This window comes from Pararge aegeria, chromosome 1 (assembly GCF_905163445.1).
Source record: "Pararge aegeria chromosome 1, ilParAegt1.1, whole genome shotgun sequence".
NCBI classification, from domain to species: Eukaryota; Metazoa; Arthropoda; class Insecta; order Lepidoptera; family Nymphalidae; genus Pararge; species Pararge aegeria.
In genome coordinates this window covers 1,828,412-1,842,895 of record NC_053180.1, presented here as the reverse complement: position 1 = coordinate 1,842,895, position 14,484 = coordinate 1,828,412, and the positions used below count along the sequence as shown (strand labels likewise).

The window sequence follows — 14,484 nt, the reverse complement described above, 5'->3', positions numbered from 1 at the left end:
GTATGAAATGCACGCCACTGTATGTATGTATGTATATATGTGTATGCATGTATGTATGTGAGGTTCATTAATCCTCCATAATTACTTTGCCTGAAAAGATTCGGGTGTATGGAGTAGCGTTAGAACTCTTACATCATCCTGAGTGACACTGAAAAGGTGCGTGCCGGAGATCAAACTCGATCCCCCCCAAAGGGAGGTCGAAGCGCTACCCATTAAGGCTATAACTGAAATATAAGTTACCTTGATATAAAATGGAATACCTGTAAGCCAAAAGCACACTCACCTGGTAGAATGGGGCCCAACGGAGTTCTCGGCGAGGCACAGCACCGCGTGTAGGTTGATGGAGGGTTTGGCTTTCACCAGTGCGGAGAAGGCCGCCAGCACCGCGGCCGCACCGCCGCAATCGCCCTTCATACCTACCATGGAGGTCTGTAAGAAAAAGAAAGAGGTAAGACCACGTTATACTTAGGGACAATTTCACCATTAAACTCGCAACAAGGCATCAGCTAACGGGGCATCAAAAACAAACGGGATGTTATCATAATAAGTAAATTATGATAACATATACCATCACTAAATCAAACATCAGGCGAAAGATACACCTCTAACATTACTCTGCGGTTCAAAACTACCAAAAAGAATTGTCTGTTTTTTATATATTGCTCCTTCAGAAGTGAAATACTACTTTATTTAGGGCCAATTTCACCAATTAAGTCGCAACAAGGCATCAGCCAACGGGGCATCATAATTTACGTTTATAACGTACATTTGACAGACCATAAATAAATCAAGAATCAGGCGAAAGACAAACTCATTACTCTGTGGTTTGAAACTAACAAAAAGAATTTTAAAGAAGAAAGAGCATTGGCGCACAAGTGGAAATAATATTCAAATAATGTTTGTGTAATAATAGCCGAGAGTCCAAGTCAAATCGAATCGAACCCCGTGGGTTTTCCCCATTGGTAAATATGGAGGCTGGATTTTAAATTAGCCTACTTCGCGTACGCAATATCCTATCATGGGGAAATAGTACAGAGGTACATCAACTGTTATGTATTGTTAAAATATTAACAACAAGGATAGCTGAGCGCCTTATTTTAGATCGCTAAAAATATTCACCCTGCCTAGCATATACATGCAAGAAACATGCAAATACGTAAGAAAACATCCTGAATATTTTTAAATACTCCATGACATGCCCCGATAGATTGCGGCGCAAACAGAACTTGGTCCTACCGCTCTCGAAATTTAAAATCCACAGCACCGGCCCAAACCGCACAAAAATGGACAAAAAATCCTGGAGCATACAAAAGAAAAAAGTATAAACATAATTACAAAATCCTTTAAACATTACTTGCTGGAGAAAGCTTATTATCAAATGAACGACTTTCTAAATGAAAATATTTAACAATGACAATAACAAGTTCGCCCCCGAATCTTGTTCGCACACTCACAGGGCTCCATTTTAAATGCATACATTAGATTGACATTTATTTTATTGTGAAATGACATTGTAATGTAATTACTGTTTTTCTTGTTGTATTTACTACATTGTATTTACTGGTTTTTTTTTAATAATATCAACAAGGGATATGTACCTAACATTATATAGTATCATCTTACCCGTGCCTTAATGCTCAGGCCGCCGGTGTCGTACACGATGCCCTTGCCGACCCACGCGACCGTCTCTGTCGCACCCGCGGCGCTGTACGAGAGTGTGACAAGCGCGGGCGGCTTTACTGCCGCCTTGCCCACTCCGTAAATGCCTCCCATGCCTCGCTCCTTCAGTTCCTCCCCGCGGATGATCGTCGGCTCTGCGATATCCAGATCTTTTGCTACTTTGCAGGCCTCCTGGAAAAAAAAGGTGAAATTTTTCTTTATTTTATCTACTCCCAAGCCTTAAATCCAAAGTCATAATAACCATTATATCATCTAAACAGATGATGTTGTACTGAATTTCATTATAACATTCCTTTTTTTTTATATCCCATGTAAGCAAAGGGTTTCTCGCAGACAGCCAATTTCTTACTGCTCGATAAAACAAAGAATAGTGTCATTTAAGCGTGAGCCACAAATGAAAGCCGCGCGCCGTAAAAAAAAAAGTAGGTTATTCCATTTTTTTTTCGATATTTTTATAAAAATTAGCGATTCAAGTTTTGACGGCACACCGTCAGATATTTTAGATGTATTTTATATTAGGCTTACTGTTTCATAATCTTTTAGAGGTTTCATATTAAGGGAGTTGATACAGTCTTGTATGCATCTGTTTATAGCTAGGAATTAAAACACTCATGTGATACTATTATAACACTCGTGTTTTAATACCCCTTATTAGACGACATTATTACAATATAATTAAGGTATTTTAGAGTGGAATCATTTTTTTGTTTGTTTGGGACGAATTTTAACCATTTTTTATACCAACAGAAAGCTTTTTTTTAATAAATTAGAAATCCTTAGAAGAACATTGCAATAATCTGCAATAAAATAACGAAATCTGGACATAAAATGAGTTATTTGGCGTGAGCTGAGAAAACTATAGCTAATAAATAAAAGTTATGTATTTTATAAATTTAAAATGCATATAAAAACCCACTAGATTCCTACTAGATGACGCTACAGTCGCTATAATACTGATGTAAAAGGCATATACTAATTTCGGCATCGACGGTAGGAGAGCCGTAGCTTAATTGGAGAAAGCGCTCAGGCCGCGATTGCCAGAGAGTCGCAGGTTCAAATCCTGTCGGTTCCGAAAATTTTTATATGCATTTTAAATTTATAGAATTGATAATTCCTCCAAGTGTAGGTAAAAACACTAATAAAAATTATAAAAGTTATGTAACAGTTAAGTAGTGTAACATGTTCTCGGCATAACTGAGTTGTTACCTACGCTGCGTTGCCACGCGCGATTATGAACTTCAAGTCACTAGCAATAAGGTTCTTTGTCTGTATATTGACCTCAATGAACGCGTCCACGTCCATGATGTTCGCGGGCGTGTCCGTGATGCGCGCGGCGAGGCGCGTGGCGTCGGCCACGTCCTGCAACGTGCTCAGCTCGTCCGTGGACAGCGTGTTCTCCAGCAGCTCGGGCTCCAGTTGCTCGAGGCCCTCCTCTTCGGAGTCGCCCTCTGGAGGAATAGAACAGTACTTATTGGCGGACCAAGCAGTGACTTCATCATATTTGCTTTTAAACCTTTGGTGTACAATAAAATTGTATTCATTCATTCACTCATGAATGTCAAATGCTTTTTAGTGATTAATAAGCAAATGCTAAGCTAAGTTTTTTGTGAGATCTCTCAGACCGGCACAGTTAGAATAGGCAGGACACAATTATTTCCCTGGAGTTTTTTTCCCCCACAGCTTTATAAACAGAGCATTGGCGTACAAGTGGAAATTATATTCAAATAATGTTTGTGTAATAATAGACGGGACGGGAAGAGTTCTTCCATCTCACACTATCTTCCTTCTTTATGCATACCCAGGTCAAAAATCCTGTGCACGCCACTGCATGGCGACAGAAATTCCCCGGTCAAATTATCTTTCGTATTATGAAGGCCAAGTGGTGCAGTGGGCAGCGACCCTGCTTTCTGAGTCCAAGGTCGCGGGTTCGAGCCCCGCAACTGGGAAATGTTTGTGTGAAGAACATGAATGTTTTTTCAGTGTCTGGGTGTTTATCTATATATTATAAGTATTTATGTATATTATTCATATAATTATTCATCAGTCATCTTAGTACCATAACACAAGATATGCTTACTTCGAGGCTATATGGCGATGTGTGTATTGTCGTAGTATATTATTATTATTCTTCTGTTTCAAAAAGCTCTACTACTACTATATTAATCATTTATTTGCAAGAATGTTTATTATTACTATTATTATTTTGTATTAAATTTAAATCTGTTCTTTAAGAAAGTATAATTAACAAAGCACGTGCCGCAGCCATCAGCCAGGTTCAAAATCAGGGAAGTCGTGTTAAACACTTTTGCACCAGTCGACATGTGTTTAATATGACTTTCTGTAGGAGTGTTGCTTTTGTGCTTGTATGAAATGCACGTCACTGCCGCCAAGCTAATTTGTGCCGACAAACAGCATTGCTGTGTTCCGGGTGAGACGGTGTGAATGCCGGTGTCATGACAGGCGCATGAGGTTATGTATATTTAGTGTTTTTAGACCTGCGTGGAGAATGTGAGGCATTACTCCTGTGGATGAAATAATTATAGAGATAGTGTTGGAATTATTGATTTCCCACTGTGTTTTTATTCCTAAGGCTAGATCTGTGTTTTTTGAGATTTTGTCGGTGTAGGTGGTGGTTTAATTATGGGTGTTACAGATTTCAATGTCTATCAAATAAACTGATGTATTTTCTTTATCTAGAATTGTTATGTCTGGTCTGTTGTTGTATATAGTTTTATCTGTTACTATAGTTCTATCCCAGTAAATCCTGTAGCTATTATTTTCTAAGACTTATTGTAGTTGGCATTTATAATAAGGCTCTCGGATTAATATCATAGAAAGAACCTTATTATAAATTTTATATAACCAAGCTAAATTCTGATGAATTATTGCAGCCACTTGATCATGGCGATGCTTGTAGTCTTGGATTTACATGCGCCGGTTATATGCTGTATATTCTCTGTACTGCAACGGCATTGTCTGTATGTATCACTGTGTTGGGTCTACGTAATATATATAATAATATTTATAATACTTATCACCATTCAATGGTGTTATGTTAAATATAGATTTTATATCACCGTCATCCGATATAAATTATTATTGTTTAAAAATATTCTATTACTTTAAGAATGTAGAACTTGTTACTTTTATTTAACCAATGACGGTGATGCAGGAAAACGTCGAGCAACAACCCGCGGTGGCGGTGTGGTGATTGATCGACGAAAAGGATGACGGGGGATTCGGCGAGTTGATGGGAAGGTGGAAAGACGTGAAAACAAAGAGTGTGAAATAAGAAAAAAGAAAGATAAATTATAATTAAATACTAAAGTTGTGTTTATTTTCACTGGGTACCCCCCTTCAATGGGTAGTTGAAATATATACGAAATTGCATTTCTGTGAAAATACAAGATTACAAAGTATTTTACCAATTACAATAATTATATGGTTAAATATATTCACTAACCTTTGGAAATGCAAGAAACAACATTTAAAGCCTTCAGGTCTTCAAACACTTCAGGTCTTTAAATAAAATAATTTCTTGTTAAAACAAACTCCGATATATATTTTTAAATGTCACTGATGACTGTAAAAAGCAAGGGTGACTTTAAAAAATGTTCGATATACGAATTCGAGAAAAGAAGTTCTGCACTTGTGACTTTAAAAAAGGTTCAATATACGAACTCAAGAAAAGAGGGTTTCTTTACATGTCCCCCCTTTGGAGAATAACTATTTCATTTGACGATGTATGTAATTGTTCATTAATTGATAAAAACTGGAGATAGTTTTGTTTTGTGGTAGAGATTTAATTCCGTTTTGTTGCGTCCGGTTGCGTCATAAATTTAAATACTTTTGAATTATTGCAGCCACTTTATCATGACACTTGGCGGTGCTTGTAGTCTGTTTGTGCCATGGATTTGCACGCCGCCGGTAATATGCTTTATAGTCTCTGGACTGTTACGGCAAACAATAGACAGAATTTTCAGCTTCCCTTTCATAAGCTTATAGAAAAGGTATTAAGGACTATGTCGACGATAAAAATGCTTGGGTGTAAACTATTGCTCTAACCAGGTTGCTTCTTTAATAGTTTTAAGTGACAATGTAAGATGGTGATAACAAAAAAAACAACCGGCTAAATTTGTTATGGGCTTCTTAGACCAAGGCGCGTTTGGAACCCTCGTAGCTTTAATTTTAAGTTGACGAATTTAGTTATATTTTACACGTAATGTACGCATCAAAAGTGCCATATAAGTAATGTTTTACTTTGACATAGGATTTTTTTTAAGTGTATTTTTTATTCTGACAGTTAGAAGTATACGAAGTGTTTTTTAGACTATAAACGATAAAAAAATTACTTTGTATATTTCAAATGTATGAAAATTAAATTTGTTTTCTCCATAACTTTTTTTAGTCTTGCTCGTTTAGGCTGATACCTTTAGGTATTATTGCCGACTTGGTGACAAAACCATATGATCTTTGACCTTGACCCCGACCGTCCCTGTTTAGAAGATATGTAAGAAATAAAAAATGCTTATTTGGGCGTAATTGTCCTATGGGGTAGTGGACCTCAAAAAATAAGTGTTGTAATTTTTTTTTAATCCAGAATTGTTCCGATCGCACGGTCCCATATAACCTTACCCAAGACCTTGACCTTATGAATGACCTTGAATTTATGAAAAAATAATATTTAGATGTGTTCATGGTAAAAATGGTTAATAAAACGTTATTGTATTAAGTATTATAATAGAAGTCGTTCATTAGTCACTAATCTATATGTTCGACTACCTAACTTAACAATAGTTCAAGTCTACCTGCTTTCAATATCCATTGTTATATCACAGGTGTGACCAAATATTGTTTAATTAGCGTGATTAGGGGATTTGTTTCTCAAGTAGGTAGATACAGTATTTATGTTGTTTTGTATCGGCAATATCAGATTAAGAAACTGGTAGCGCCATCTATCCTTAAGTATGTAATACAAACCTTATGAATAAAACAGTTACTTGTCCGTGACTCAAGCGTTTCATTTATTAAAGGTTATGGGCCCAGTGATTTTAAGTTTTCTCGCAAGTTATTCTTGGACTTTACTTGTGGAAATAGATCTTGCAGATTGTGATAAACTTTAATTAACGCTGTGACTGTGAAAATGAATAAAAATTGTTGAGATTCTGTATTTACCAACAGCTGTTTTTCCAGATGGCATTTTAACCAAAAGTTTATGTTTAGTAAAACATTATAGATTTTTGTGGCGTCTAGGCATAGTTTGTATTGAATTATTTAGTTTATTATAGTTTAATGTATTTTGCGATGGGGGTGTTGTATTATATCGTCAATATCATAGATTAAGAAACTAGTAGCGCCATCTTTCTTAAAGTATGTAATACAAACCTTATGAATAAAACAGTTAGTTCTTGTCCGTGACTCAAGCATTTCATTAATTAAAATTTATATGATAAAAAAACCTATCTTTTCAAATATGGAAATAACATTTTATCGTTAGATACAGATGACAAAAATTAGGTACATAAAGATATATTTAAAATTACAACTTTGGTTTCAATACTCTCTTAAAAAACAAATTTAAATATGATGTTCACCATAATATAACGTAACTACGAATGTTAACACATTATCGATTAAAAATAATGTTTAAATAAATAGTATATGGTAATAGGACCGTTTAATTATAGATTAGTAATTTAAAAAAAAACAACAAAAGAATCATCTATAAGATTAACACAATCCGATCACATAACCTTTACTAAAAAGTTAGATAAAATTAAATCTATAGATAGCGGAAAACACAATTAAACTAGTCAATGTAACTGTCAGACAGGTTTCCTACATTTACAAACTCTTCATTTTCTTGATCTGCACTAGAAGTTAATAACAATAACAATTTGGCTTCATCTAAAAGACGTTGAAAACTGAATTATTTTAGATCTAAAGCTAGAGAGGTATGGATCAGATGATATCAGCATATTATGGATAATATGCTCGACATATCTATGTGCAGTTATAGCACAATATTGCTTGAACTTTTCCACGTCAACAAACTCTCCACATGATATTACCTGAAGAATCACTCCAATACTTCGGATGAGCTCTACGCCAACACCCGTGATCTGTGCAGTTGCTTCGGGAATGGCAAAAAATCTTCTCGCAGTGTTATGAAAATTAAGCTTAATTTGCTATACTCCGCGAAAAGCATCCGTATACTCTAATACTTAACAATTATTCATTGTAAAGTCAACATCTCCTGAGAATGCTCAGTTTTCGGAGCGAAACGTGCGCATTGCCGAAGATCTGTTTAGTTTGGAGTGTAAGAATTGAGGAAATTATAAATTACACCATACAGATTCACCATACTGTCATTTTCTACCTAGCACTTTCTTTTCATTTGTTAAAGCCCCATATGATGGGGACATATCACCCCCATATATTTTGTTTTCTTTTTTAATGTAATATATTGTCATTTTCATATCTCGAGTGATATTGACATAACCAGTGCCTTATCAGCAGGAAAAGTACGTCTTTTCAAACTGAGGCAGGCTCGAAACATTGGCGTATCCTAAGGATGTTTAATTAAATACTTCAAATAATTCTAATTCAGCAAAGTCCTTTTGGTTTTCATTTTCACCAGCTTTATTGGCCATAGCATAAGCCAGAGTATCAAAACCTTCACTGAGAATATCTTCAGCCCTTCTTCTTTTTTAAAGTCGACTTAGATCAGGAAAGGCTTTTCGAGGAGAAAATGCAGTTGTTTACGTCGAAACATGGGGCACAGCTAATTCCATTGACGTGCTTGGTGTTGCTACGGTTAAAATACTTCTTGAGGCATCTTCGTAACTCTCCTCAACACACGATAATTCATCAATTCTCGATAATATCAACTCGTCGATATTTACTTGAACTCTGGCCATTTGATTTCTAAGTCCAAATAGTTTGTGTAATGATTTTTATTTCTTTCATATCTTCTAAACGGGGGTCGGTGTCAAGGTAAAAAGTTTTATGGGATCGTTAGATACCAGGTAACAATTCAGGGTAATAAAAAAATTAGCAAAACTGTATTTTGAGGTTCACTACCCCATAGAACAATAACGCCAAAATAAGCATTTTTATTTCCTTCATATCTTCTAAACAGGGACGGTCGGGGTCAAGCTCAAAGGTCATATGGCTTTGTCACGAAGTCGGCAAAATTTCTATGTTGACAACAAAACTGTATATTACAAACTGTCAGAATAAGGAATAAATTTTTAAACAATCCTATGAAAGGGAAAGCTGCAGGACGCAGATCTATGTAGACTCTGTAAGGAGGCTGCGGAGACGCCGCTGCATTTGATCTGTTCCTGCCCCGCGCTGATGCATAAACGCAGCACTCTTTTGGGGAAGCACATAATGCAACCAGAGGATGCTAAACTTCTTCCAGCAAGGAAAGTGCTGCTTTTCCTGAAGGCGACCAACGCTAGCTGGGAGATCTAGACAGCGGCGTCACAATAGATCGTAGCCGGTCGACGTGACACCAGGGACCAGACGAACCTGAGCCGCAAGCTGAAGAAGAAGAAGAAGAAGAAGAAGAAGAAGAAGATGAAGAAGAATGAAAGAGAAGCTCGAATTTCTGCCCACTGCGCGGCAGTGTCTGCATGTATCGCTGATGTTGGGACTACGTATTATATATTTCTGGTAGTTGTTGGTATCAATTTCTTGATCCTGTAAGACAAGCATGAAACCCTCGGTTTCTGGAAATTTTTCAGCCACGCCAAACAGATACATAGAGATTTATACACTTAAATATACATTACATAAATATATATTTGCACCGCGCGTAGGATTGCACCCCGGCAGGGGAGACCAGACGGCCGGGAGTCAGGGCGTTATTACTATTCTTATTATTTACGCACCCTTGAAAACATTATAGAAAACACTCAGGCATGCAGGTTTCTTCGTTACAAGCGCGTGTTAGGAAATAGGGAATTATAGCACTTTATTTATGATAAACCTGATGATTATACTAAATATATCAACAAATCATAGTTTGTATACTCATTGATAGTATATTGAAAATAGAATAATGGCATTTATAGTCGTAAAAATGTAATAGGCCCGTTTTGACATTTGTCATCGCGACGTAACTAGTTATGGAACCATAAGACTCTGTACTCGATACTCACGATAAATCAATTCAAGTTTGTATCAGTTTGTATTTATATTATTATGTATTGTAAAGTGTTCGTTCGTTCAAAGTATTCCTTTAACTTCACAACCACTACGCGTGACTGGCTGTTGATTATACTTCCACTTTTCAACATGTTGAAACAGAGTTAGTACTATATAACAACAAACACAAAAATCGAGTCAAATCACTGTGTTTAAATTAATGTCCAAAATAGAAGAGCCATAGTTAACGTAATAGTAAACAATATATATCAAACTTAAACGAGCGCGCAGTCAACTTTACAAGATGAGGAAAGAAAAACTGCGCAGTGCGCGCGGGTACGCTTCAGTCATGTGCCGCTTGGTCAGATACATCAACTCAGACTCATTATTTAGAACCCATTTTGAGAACCAAGCTCATTCGTTGCAGTAAAAATAACTACACAATATTTAATTTCGATATTCAGTAAAAATATGGTTACAGCTCTAGTATAAAAAAAAAAAGACTGAGAACGTTACTGTTTTCGGAACGTTTCGCAACAATTATAAATTGCATGCTACTATGAAGTAAGCGCAAAAAGAATACTCGCGATATATTCTTACGTATTATTTAACGTCCCAAAAAAATTTACGTATTTTTTAAAACACTGCATGTAATTGATTTTTATTGTTTTGTTTCTTTCAGTTTCGTTCCAAGTTACATTCTATGGTCTTGCACAAATGTCAAAACGGGCCTATTACATTTTTACGACTATAGTAGACTGTCAAAGAAAAGTATAGGATCTATGGCGAGTTTGACAAGATAGATTGGTGGGAAAGAAAAGTTAGCATGAATTTAAATTAATGAATTCAGAAAAGGAGATTAAGTAAAGTATTGTGGAAAGAACGTTACAAATTGGGAATAAATGATTTATAATGGAAACAATATACTTAATGAAATATTGTTGTGGCGAAACAAGAGTTGTATGTACTGGTGATGGAGTTGTTAAAAGTTGTTGGTACTATGGTTGCACCTGATGTTGCATAAGATAAGTATATCTCATTCTTTGGGTTATTTAGGTATCATATGTGGAGCCCTAGCATTATTTTATACAAAAATTTTATGTTTGACCAGTCTTAAAATATGTCTTGTATCAAAGGGCCTAGCGTTATAACATATGACAATGTTGTCATTGTGTTTATAAATCTTGTTTTAATTAATTGAATAAAAGAGCAACGGTAGAGTTTCCTGCCAGGCGTCTTTTATAAAATAATACATTAATAGTAATGAAGAATAATAGTCATGAGAATAAATAATTACTGCTAAGAAACTAGGTATTTAGCTTCAATAATACTGTTAGTTAATGAAAGATCCAAGTGCCATCCTGAACATTGTTAGTATTGAACTCAATATCTGAATACCTTGGTCTTTCATCCTATATTTTTTTAACACGCGCATAGCTACAAAAAGTTGGAGTTGCGTGCTTAGGTACCCTCAGTCCTTACCGTCTTGCGAGATGTGTATCTCCACGGTGAGGGTGTTCTTGGTGGGCGCGGCGGGGGTGGTGGGCGGCGTCAGGCTGGCGGGCAGCGGCGCGGGCCCGGAGCGCGCGCTGTACAGCGGCACGGCGCGAGCGATGGCCACCGCGCTGGCGAGCACGTCGCGCTTGCGGCACACCAGCTGGGAAGATAGAGGTTATTTGTTTGCTTGAATATGGTTACATAACAAATCGAGCATTTAGAATTTGTGTAACCGATAATAAAAATTGACGGTCGACACATCAGGTACACTAATAATATATATATAATATTATAGACAAAGAGGATATATATATAATATTAAGAAAAATGGTAACAGTATGTATGAAAGATTCAAAAGTGAATATAAATAAACCAATTTATATAAAGCAATTTAGATTTGGTTATTTATTACAGCTAGAAGCTTAAAGCTCACCACAACAAACTCGTCGGCTGAGGAGCGTAAGCCCGAACGCACGAGTTTGGACAGTGCGTGAGAGCGTGCAGGCGCCGCGTGCCGAGAACGCCGCGGAGGTAGCACGCCCAGAGATGCGGCGCGAGGCCAAAGCTCGCACAGCTCCCCAGGCGAGGCTACGTTTATACCACGCCGCCAAGCCTGCAACACGTTATATAATGACCACAAGGAACAAAGGGTAATCATGATAAAGATGAACAGGTACATTTGATACTAATTTTATAAGAGATAGGTTGCATCCAGGTGGACACCACAGATGCTTTTTATCCAGAAAAGCAATAGAGGATGAAAACCTCAGTTCCAGCTGGAAAAAACCCTAAACCAATAAGGCCAGAGTTGTGGCAACACCTGTGTATTAAGTAATAGTGTACATTCATAAATTGTTTAAATATTATTTGATGATTTTAAATTAAAAATAATAATTATTGGATAATAGTTTCATGCTATGAAATATTCAAAACACAAAACAATATGTAAAGACATTTAACTAATATCCAATTTCCTATTACAAACTGTGCACTTATGAATGTAGGATAAGACATCTGAGGATGATATTAAGTGAGATATTTTGTCTTGGTTTCAAGATGGGGTTATTTATAGAGCATATGTAATAACAAGTTCCTCAATAGCCACCAACACTGAGTGATCTAGTTGTTTATGGCCACCATTTGACATCAGGTGCCTTCTTGTTATGAATTTATAAATTTCCTGAGTGCATATCCATATCTGTATGTTGGTGTAATCTGTCTTGATAAGTATCATATTAGTTGTGTACTCTCTGAAACCCATTTTTTTGTTAAATAGTTAAATTGGTAATATTTTAGAATAGTTACCTCTTCTGAAACCTTAGGTTCCAGTTTGCAGCGAACATCCTGCCAGGTCAGGGCAGAGAGGTGGGCTGCCTGACCTACAAATAGCACCGGCTTCTGCTCCGGGTCTGAGGCACTCAAGCCCCATTTGAACTTTATGCTTACTGGAGAGTGAGACATTCTCCTTACTGGAACACAAAATTTTATATTATTTTCTATTTAAGGGAAAGTTTGCTTAAAATTTTTTATGTTCTTCTCTTATTTAAGTAGAGCTTGTTTAAAAGATGAAATGCTGAAACATGTGCTGTTGCCCTCAAGCAAATTAAGCACTTAGGGCATCACATTCACATCACTAGGGGGCACAATAAACACAACTTAAAAAATATTTACTAGACAAGGTGTTTTAATTGTATTACATAGGTAACAAACACAGTCCACAATTCTCTTTTGTCTTTCGTACATATTCTAAGGTATGTAAGAACTTATCTGGTCTTAATAAATATGATAGCATTTTTAAGAATGATACTTGTATACTAATGAATAGGAGTCCACAGGTCTGAAATGCTTAAGGCATCAAATAGTCTAGATCCAGCACTGCCTGCTGCTAGAGCACAAGCAAAGAGGCCTGCACTAGCCTTACATGGGACTACAGCCTCAATCTTAAACAAATGTGGGGAAATGGGTCTAGTAAGAGAATCTCGCATGTTTGTCTGCTCGCACGTTTGAAACCAGTTGTAAACACAAATAAATAATTTTATGTAACCTCAATTCCCACCGAAATGCATAAACATACAATCTATTAAACGGAAAATATCATTATAAACCAAATATAACTCCGCAGAGGTCATTCACCTGCAAAGTTCATTACGAGGCGATGAAACGTAGCAGGATTGCATGTTATTAGCCTAACTGTCCACATAATTACTTACATAACACTAAACCGTATCAATAATACAAACAAACGAGGTAAAAATAGTTACCGGTAACTTTTAAATTTACTTACGAAGTTACGCCGATATCCACCCACTTTGCTGTAATCTAGTGCACTGCGATATTGTTATCAGGACAACATTGACATCGTATTTAGATCATATACTAAATGGCAAATGTTTTTTTCTAATATAATGAAGAAAATGCAAAGTTAAGCTATAATTTTAAATAAAATTCAATGATAACTTGCCAAATCACTAAGTTCACTTTTAGACAGGTATTTTTTTTTCTTTATTCTTATTTATTTCGCATTCGTAAAAGGCAAAGGTATGTTACCGTACAGCCATGTTCTGAATAATCTGATGCGTTCAGAATTTTTAATGATGTCACTTGTCAATTTTATTTCTTTATTCTTTTCCATAGAAAAAAGTATGGTATTTCACCGCACAACATCCACAAAGTGTCATCCTAAATCATATACCTAATGTATAAATATATCAAAAACAGGGTCGTGTATCTATGTTCAAAATTCAATTAGAAACGAAACAGTTTATGTAAGGATTTAAAACTACTCACGTTTCTATTACGCAGGAAAAGATTTTTTTTAATGTATTCTTTCTACAGGATATATCAATTTATGAGGTACAATTTATAACGGCATTGTACTGCTTATTTACAGCGCGAAAAATTGAAATTTTAAGGTCGTTATTATCAACCGATTACCGAGTCCAAAGCCCTAACCAGCAGGCTATCAGTTATCACCGCTAACACTTATATATTATAACTTTGAAAGCGGTATTATTTGTGAAACTAAACATAATTCATCCACCAGTTTTAATTTTTCTCAAAAGCAATTTTTTCATTGGTTATTACTACACTTATAGTCGGAAAAATGTAATAGGCCCGTTTTGACATTTGTGCAAGACCATAGAATGTAACTTG

At 36.1% G+C, this 14,484-nt stretch overlaps 1 protein-coding gene across 1 annotated transcript in view; it reads right to left on the bottom strand.

The window, feature by feature from the left end:
* The window catches only part of LOC120633583 (probable aminopeptidase NPEPL1), a 259,058-nt gene extending 245,255 nt beyond the window's left edge, over positions 1-13,803 (bottom strand). The window contains exons 1-7 of the mRNA XM_039903834.1: positions 13,616-13,803; positions 12,637-12,800; positions 11,765-11,944; positions 11,317-11,491; positions 2,959-3,128; positions 1,624-1,851; positions 284-429 (exon numbers count right to left, since the gene is read on the bottom strand). Of these exons, the coding sequence (XP_039759768.1) occupies positions 284-429; positions 1,624-1,851; positions 2,959-3,128; positions 11,317-11,491; positions 11,765-11,944; positions 12,637-12,792 (1,055 nt within the window). The 5' untranslated portion in view covers positions 12,793-12,800; positions 13,616-13,803. The remainder of the gene's footprint in view (positions 1-283; positions 430-1,623; positions 1,852-2,958; positions 3,129-11,316; positions 11,492-11,764; positions 11,945-12,636; positions 12,801-13,615) is intronic.
* Positions 13,804-14,484: the final 681 nt, after the last annotated feature.